The sequence below is a fragment of the Anoplopoma fimbria genome, chromosome 20 (assembly GCF_027596085.1).
Source record: "Anoplopoma fimbria isolate UVic2021 breed Golden Eagle Sablefish chromosome 20, Afim_UVic_2022, whole genome shotgun sequence".
Classification (NCBI taxonomy): Eukaryota; Metazoa; Chordata; class Actinopteri; order Perciformes; family Anoplopomatidae; genus Anoplopoma; species Anoplopoma fimbria.
The window spans coordinates 28,056,649-28,065,183 of NC_072468.1; the positions used below are offsets into that span (position 1 = coordinate 28,056,649).

At 47.3% G+C, this 8,535-nt stretch overlaps 1 protein-coding gene across 1 annotated transcript in view; it reads left to right on the top strand.

The window, feature by feature from the left end:
• The window catches only part of pnp4b (purine nucleoside phosphorylase 4b), a 10,693-nt gene extending 2,562 nt beyond the window's left edge, over nt 1–8,131 (top strand). Inside the window, exons 2-7 of the mRNA XM_054621943.1 lie at nt 1,420–1,592; nt 2,713–2,816; nt 5,694–5,869; nt 6,761–6,951; nt 7,225–7,304; nt 7,426–8,131. Of these exons, the coding sequence (XP_054477918.1) occupies nt 1,420–1,592; nt 2,713–2,816; nt 5,694–5,869; nt 6,761–6,951; nt 7,225–7,304; nt 7,426–7,566 (865 nt within the window). The 3' untranslated portion in view covers nt 7,567–8,131. The remainder of the gene's footprint in view (nt 1–1,419; nt 1,593–2,712; nt 2,817–5,693; nt 5,870–6,760; nt 6,952–7,224; nt 7,305–7,425) is intronic.
• Nucleotides 8,132–8,535: the final 404 nt, after the last annotated feature.

Sequence of the window (8,535 nt, forward strand, 5' to 3'; positions counted from 1 at the left end):
GACTAATAAAACCGTCTACACTGTAAAAAATGAAGAAAATGAAAACCTGGTTATTAAACCAGACGCTCCTCCCCTCTGTAGAAGGTAACCTCCCCTCTCTAGAAGGTAACCTCCCCCTCTGTAGAAGGTAACCTCCCCTCTGTAGAAGGTAACCTCCCCCTCTGTAGAAGGTAACCTCCCCTCTCTAGAAGGTAACCTCCCCTCTGTAGAAGGTAACCTCCCCCTCTCTAGAAGGTAACCTCCCCCTCTGGAGAAGGTAACCTCCCCTCTCTAGAAGGTAACCTCCCCTCTGTAGAAGGTAACCTCCCCTCTCTAGAAGGTAACCTCCCCTCTGTAGAAGGTAACCTCCCCCTCTGTAGAAGGTAACCTCCCCTCTGTAGAAGGTAACCTCCCCTCTCTAGAAGGTAACCTCCCCTCTCTAGAAGGTAACCTCCCCTCTCTAGAAGGTAACCTCCCCCTCTGTAGAAGGTAACCTCCCCTCTGTAGAAGGTAACCTCCCCTCTGTAGAAGGTAACCTCCCCCTCTGTAGAAGGTAACCTCCCCTCTGTAGAAGGTAACCTCCCCCTCTGTAGAAGGTAACCTCCCCTCTGTAGAAGGTAACCTCCCCTCTGTAGAAGGTAACCTCCCCTCTGTAGAAGGTAACCTCCCCTCTGTAGAAGGTAACCTCTCCCTCTCTAGAAGGTAACCTCCCCTCTGTAGAAGGTAACCTCCCCTCTCTAGAAGGTAACCTCCCCTCTGTAGAAGGTAACCTCCCCTCTGTAGAAGGTAACCTCCCCTCTAGAAGGTAACCTCCCCTCTGTAGAAGGTAACCTCCCCTCTGTAGAAGGTAACCTCCCCTCTGTAGAAGGTAACCTCCCCTCTCTAGAAGGTAACCTCCCCTCTGTAGAAGGTAACCTCCCCTCTGTAGAAGGTAACCTCCCCTCTGTAGAAGGTAACCTCCCCTCTGTAGAAGGTAACCTCCCCTCTGTAGAAGGTAACCTCCCCTCTGTAGAAGGTAACCTCCCCTCTGTAGAAGGTAACCTCCCCTCTGTAGAAGGTAACCTCCCCTCTGTAGAAGGTAACCTCCCCTCTGTAGAAGGTAACCTCCCCTCTGTAGAAGGTAACCTCCCCTCTGTAGAAGGTAACCTCCCCTCTGTAGAAGGTAACCTCCCCTCTGTAGAAGGTAACCTCCCCTCTGTAGAAGGTAACCTCCCCTCTCTAGAAGGTAACCTCCCCTCTGTAGAAGGTAACCTCCCCTCTGTAGAAGGTAACCTCCCCTCTGTAGAAGGTAACCTCCCCTCTGTAGAAGGTAACCTCCCCTCTCTAGAAGGTAACCTCCCCTCTGTAGAAGGTAACCTCCCCTCTGTAGAAGGTAACCTCCCCTCTCTAGAAGGTAACCTCCCCTCTGTAGAAGGTAACCTCCCCCTTTCTTCCCCCCAGCTGCTGCTCCTTTGAGGACTACAAACTCACCACTGAGTGGCTTCTGAACCACACGAGCCACCGTCCGAAGGTCGCAGTGATCTGTGGTTCAGGACTCGGTTTGCTGGCTGACGGAGCCGCAAACAAAGACACCTTCAGGTACCAGGACATCCCCAACTTCCCCGTCAGCACAGGTGAGTAGGCCCCACCCACTGCAGACTGAGGGGCGGGGCCACTGCTCGTCTTGAGTACTCTCTTCCTTTGTCCTCCCCAATGTCCTCTTCTTTCCCCTCAGGTCATTGGTTCTGATCATTGGAAGCTTCAGCCTTTAACATTGTGTCTTTACATTTTAATAAGCAGAACTTTGGGGGTGTGGGGGGGGTTACACAAACACATTCTGACAAAATGTGTATTTCTTCATACTGTCTGTCTGCCTGTCTTCCTCTCCCTGTCTCTCCCTCTCTCCCTGTCTCCCTCTCTCTCCCTGTCTCTCTCCCTCTCCCTGTCTCCCTCTCTCCCTGTCTCTCCCTCTCTCCCTGTCTCTCTCCCTCTCCCTGTCTCCCTCTCTCCCTGTCTCCCTCTCTCTGCCTGTCTCTCCCTCTCTCCCTGTCTCTCTCCCTCTCCCTGTCTCCCTCTCTCTCCCTGTCTCTCCCTCTCTCCCTGTCTCCCTCTCTCTCCCTGTCTCCCTCTCTCTGCCTGTCTCCCTCTCTCTCCCTGTCTCTCTCCCTCTCCCTGTCTCCCTCTCTCCCTGTCTCTCCCTCTCTCCCTGTCTCCCTCTCTCTCCCTGTCTCTCTCTCTCTGCCTGTATCCCTCTCTCTCCCTGTCTCCCTCTCTGCCTGTCTCTCTCTCTCTCCCTGTCTCTCTCTCTCTGCCTGTCTCTCTCTCTCTGCCTGTCTCCCTCTCTCTCCCTGTCTCCCTCTCTCTCCCTGTCTCCCTCTCTGCCTGTCTCTCTCTCTCTGCCTGTCTCTCTCTCTCTGCCTGTCTCTCTCTCTCTGCCTGTCTCTCTCTCTCTGCCTGTCTCCCTCTCTCTCCCTGTCTCCCTCTCTCCCCTGTCTCTCTCTCTCTCTGCCTGTCTCCCTCTCTCTCCCTGTCTCTCTCTCTCTGCCTGTCTCTCTCTCTCTGTCTCTCTCTCTCTGCCTGTCTCCCTCTCTCTCCCTGTCTCCCTCTCTCTCCCTGTCTCTCTCTCTCTGCCTGTCTCCCTCTCTCTCCCTGTCTCCCTCTCTGCCTGTCTCTCTCTCTCTGCCTGTCTCTCTCTCTCTCCCTGTCTCTCTCTCTCTGCCTGTCTCTCTCTCTCCCTGTCTCCCTCTCTCTCAGTCGCGGGTCATGAAGGCTGTCTGGTGTTTGGGACGATTGAGGACACTTCCTGTGTCTTCATGCAGGGTCACTTCCACCTGTACGAAGGTTATTCTCTCTGTCAGGTGAGTCCTCATCACATCTTCAAAAGGACCACCAGTGTTCTCCTGTTCCTCTGACGGACCTTTAACCGACAGAAACCAGTCAAAGCTTCTATCTGAAGTTACTTTAATATTCACTCTAAATGGAGCATCATTTACTAAATGAACATCATGCTGTATTGAAGAAGACTTGAAACTAGAGATTGAGACCATAAACTCATGTTTACAATGTTTACTGAGGGAATAAATCAAGAGAGAAGTAGAGTCATTTTCTCATAGACTTCTATACAACCAGAGGAGTCGCCCCCTGCTGGACAGCAGAGAGAATGCAGCTCTGACACATGAAGCTTTGACTGCACTCTTCAGAACTGGAGGATGCTGGTCGCTCTCTATCTCTCTCTCTTTCCTCATTTCCTGTCGTATTTGTGATGTAAACTATCAATAAAGGCATAAATGTCTTTCCTGAACCTGAACCTGAACCTGGACCTGAACCTGAACCTGAACCAAGAGCTGTGAGGGTCTAAATTTGACCAGAAACCCCTTCATCAATCGTCAGCCATCAGGAGATGATGCTGTGGAAGAGCAAACAAAATACAACGCTTATATAAAGTATTCACCCCCTTGGATGTTTTCCCCGTTTGTTGCTTTTATACATGAAATCATGGTCAATATAATTTGAAAAAAAAGCTTCTTTCATGTCAAAGTGAAAACAGATTTTTACAAACTAATGTCAATTAATTAAAAATATATAGTGTAAAATAAGTGTTTGCATAAATATTCACCCCCTTTAAAGTGACTGACCTAATTCAACAGAGGTCCAGCTCGTTGATGTCAGCAGGGTCACAATTAGTGAAATGGAGATCACCTGAGTGCAGCTGATGTGTGTCAAGTGATTGTAGTATAAAAACACCTGTGTCTGGGAGGTCCAGTCTCTGGTTCAGTGTTCCTGCTACAATTGCAACATGAAGACAAAGAACACTCCAAGCAACTCAGAGAAAAGATCATTGAAAAGTACAAGTCAGGAGATGGCTACAAAAAGATTTCCAACTCACTGGACATCCCACAGAGTTCAGTTAAATCCATCATTAAGAAATGGAAGGAGTATGGCTCTTGTTTAAATCTGCCTAGAGCTGGCCGTCCTCACAAACTGAGTGACCGGGCCAGAAGCAGACTGGTGATGGAGGCCACCAAGACCCCTACACCACTCTGAAGGAGTTAAAGCTTCAGAGGCTCAGATGGGAGAGACTGTACATACAACAACTGTAGCCCGGGTTCTTCACCAGTCGAAGCTGTATGGGAGAGTGGCAAAGAGAACGCCACTGCTGAAAAACGCTCATATGAAATCTCACCTGGAATTGGCCCAAAGGCATGTGGGAGACTCCAAGGTCAATTGGAAGAAGGTTCTTTGGTCTGATGAGACCAAAATGGAGCTTTTTGGCCATCAGACTAGACGCTATGTTTATGGAACACCAAACACTGCACATCAGCACAAACACACCATCTCCACCGTGGAGCATGGTGGTGGCAGCATCATGCTCTGGGGATGCTTCTCAGCAGCCCTGGAAGGCTTGTAAAGGTAGAGGGGAACATAAATGCAGAAAAATATCACCAAATCCTGGAGGATAATCTGACTCAGTCTGCTAGAGAACTACGACTCGGGAGAAGATTTATTTTCCAGCAAGACAACGAGCCCAAGCATTCAGCAAAAGCTCCACAGGAACGGTTCAAAGACAACAAGCTGAATGTTCTGGAGCGGCCGAGTCAAAGTCCAGATCTCCATCCAATCCAGAGTGAGTGTCTGAACTTAAAGAGCTGTTCACGCCCGATCCCCGAGCAACCCGACAGAGCTTCAGCTGTTCTGCAACGGAGAATGGAGAAAGATTGCAGTGTCCAGATGTGTCAGCCTGATTGAGACATATCCACAGACTCAGTGCTGTGATGCAGACAAAGATCAAATCTACTAAATACTGACCTGAAGAGCTGAATATTTATGCAATCATTTACTTTACCTTATATATTTTTAATTAATTGACATTATTTTGTAAAAATCTGTTTTCACTTTGATATTAAAGTTTTTTTTTTTTTGCAAATTCTTGTCAAAAAAGCCAAATTATATTGACCATGATTTCATGTATAAATGCAACAAAAGGGTGAAACATCCAAGGGGGTGAATACTTTTTATAGGCGTTGTATGTTGACAAAATGTATTTGTTTGGTAGCATTTTGAAATACATTAAAATAAAATGTCCTCAATATTTCATTTGGGCATAATCACGTTTCTAACAAAGCAGATTTGCTTTTACGTATGAGAGGAAAATAAACATTATTTTTTGGGGGTTCATACGTTCTGTCGCTGTGTTATAATAATAATAATAATAATCAATCCTTTATTAGTCCCACAATGGGGAAATTATTTCTCTGCATTTAACCCATCCCGGAGGAGCAGTGGGCTGCAATGAAGCGCCCGGGGAGCAACTTGGGGTTAGGTGTCTCGCTCAAGGACACCTCGGCATGTTGCCGGTAGAGGGGCTTGAACCACCGACCTTGTGGTTACGGGACAAGCGCTCTACCTCATGTGCCACAGCACATGTGGTGATTCTCAGAGAACTGTTGGGCATTCTCAGAGAACTGTTGGGCACCTCAGGATTGTACCTCTGCCTTTTTGCAGACGATGTGGTTCTGTTGGTTTATTCAGACTGGGACCTCCACTGAGCTCTGGGACAGTTTACAGCTGAGTGTGAGGCAGCAGGTTGGGAGTCAACACCTGCCGAACCAGCTGTAATATGATCAGGGTCCTCCTGGAATGGGAACCAGGGGCAAACCAGAACACCCGATGGGATTATCCAGTATATCAATCTGTTCACCTGTCCGTCTACCTGTCTGTCTCTCTACCTGTCCCAGGTGACATTCCCAGTGAGGATCTTTAAGCTGATGGGGGTGGAGTCTGTGCTGGTGACCAACGCCTCTGGAGGAATCTGTCCAGACTTTAAAGTAGGCGACATCATGATCATCAAAGACCACATAAACCTGCCAGGATTCGCCGGACAACACCCTCTGTGTGGACCCAACGACGAGCGGTGAGACCTGGAGGACAGAGAGAGAAGTAGAGTCATTTTCTCATAGACTTCTATACAACCAGAGGAGTCGCCCCCTGCTGGACAGCAGAGAGAATGCAGCTTTAACACAGGAAGCTTTGACTTCACTTTAAGAACAGGAGGTTGTTTCCTGTGTACAAGACATGGCAAATTCTGCTTGTTACATGCATTCTGGGTTTTTTTCAAAATAAACTTCTGTGTTCACCTGAAACAACTTTGCTAGGTTTATAAAAGATTAAAAATAAATAAGGGAGAGGTGTTATGTAAGTGTGGACGTTCTCTGAAAAAGAAGTCAACGTTGTGACTTCAGGTTACACAAGGAACTGAAACAGTGGCCTCCTGGACGATAGTCAGGTGATTCTTTTCACCCATCCATCCCTCTAACATCCTCACTATGCAGCGCTTTTCACTCTTTATACTTGCTTGTTACCACTTACGTTGAATAAATGTTTTGATTTATGTGAACAAATTACAGTGCATTACTTTTTGTAGTTTCAGCTATGAATAGGGGGGGCTGTGGCTGTGGCGTAGTGGAGAGCAAGGTAGTTCTCCAATCAGAGGGTCGGTGGTTCGATACCCGGCTTCGGCAGTCGATGTGTCCTTGGGCAAGACACTTAACCCCAAGTTGCTCCTGAAGGCCATCGGTGTGGACTGATGATGAATGTTAGTTAGAGTCTGATGGTGGCACCTTGATGGTAGCCTGTCATCAGTGTGTGAATGGGTGAATGATATGTAACATACTACTGACTGTAAGTCGCTTTGGAGAAAAGCCTCTGCTACATGACTGTAACGTAATGTAGTGTGATGAATAGTTAATGGAACATCAAAGTAGAAGTGATAATCTCATGCCTGACTTCCTGTCTTCGTCTGTAGTTTTGGGATCCGGTTCCCCTGTATGTCCGATGCGTACAGTAAGGACCTGAGGCGGCTGACGGTGGACGTCAGCAACGAGCTGGGCTGCAGTGACTTCATCAGAGAGGGAGTTTACTGCATGGTCAGCGGACCCAACTTTGAAACCATCGCTGAGGCCAGAATGCTGCTGATCCTGGGCTGTGACTCTGTGGGTAAGACAGGAAGAGAGACAGACAGGCTGCCTTCCATCATCGGTCATCGGTCCTGAGAGTATAAACATGAGGGTTTATTGTCCTTCATCAACATGGCTTACAGAATTAAACATTCCTTCTGTTTTACTACTATAACTTTTATTATTTATTTCATTGATTGAATTTCTTTTTTTTCACTCTGAGTTTGTTCAGGAAAGGGCAATTAATGTGAAGATTTCAAACCTTGTTCTAGTGAATATGTGTTCTAATTCATTTAACACTCCTTCTCCTCAGGGATGAGTACAGTTCCTGAGGTGACGGTGGCGAAGCACTGTGGACTCAGAGTTCTTGGTCTGTCCCTCATCACCAACATGGTCAGTTACTGATAAGTATTACAGTGATGTCTGAATTCAAATCGTCTCTTAACCCGACAAAAATACTGATGGCTGTAAAGTGGAGGTGGGAAAGCGTTGACGTTACTTTGTCCTGCTGCAGGTGTCTCTGGACTACAGTCGGGAGGAGAAGGTGAACCATGAGGAGGTTCTTCAGATCAGTAAGATGAGGGCCGAGGTTCTGCAGAAAATGGTCACCATGTTGATCTCCCGCTGCCAGCAGCAGAGCATCAACACCCACTGACATGTCAACGCTGACACGTCAACGCTGACACGTCAACGCTGACACGTCAACGCTGACACGTCAACGCTGACACGTCAACGCTGACACGTCAACGCTGACATGTTAACACTGACACGTCAACGCTGACATGTTAACACTGACATGTTAACACTGACACATCAACAACACCACAACAACACTGACACGTCAACAACAACACCAACACAACAACACCAACATGTCAACACTGACACATCAACTCTGACACGTCAACGCTGACATGTTAACACTGACATGTTAACACTGACACATCAACAACACCACAACAACACTGACACGTCAACACCGACACATCAACTCTGACATGTCAATACGGACACGTCAACACCATCACAACAAAATACTCTGACAGACCAGCAGAACTACAACAGCCACAGCGCTGTGTGTTATCTGACTGGACTTGTTCTGTCTGTTGTCTGTTGTGGGAGTTGAACCTCTGTGTTGTAACTTTATGCTGCTGTTATGTTTCAGCTCTTAACGAACAATAAAAATGTCTGAAAAACTGAAGACTCTGATTCAACAAAAACTGAGAGATTGAACGTTTCTTTTTTTAACACCCCCACTGATCATTGTGAAACATTGTAGAAGATATTAACAAAGTGTTAATAACACAGTTTGAGACACTTTGATGTCGCTTTAAAGCTAGGGTGGGTATTAATTAATTAATTTCTTTACTGTAATATTTGGCAAAACTGTCCTAATAGCCAGTCAGCTATATGTAGGTGAAGTGCTCTGAGAATATCTGCTCATAACTTTGCTCTCCCCTGCCTCTGTGGGCCGCACCCAAAAATTGCCACCGCTCATGTACACTTTGACCAATCAGAGCGAGGCTCCGATTCTCCGTTCTTATTGGCTGTGGGACTGTCCGGTCACCTTGGCAACGACGTTGGTGCGTCCCTGCGTGTTTCGTCTTCCTATCAATGTAACTGA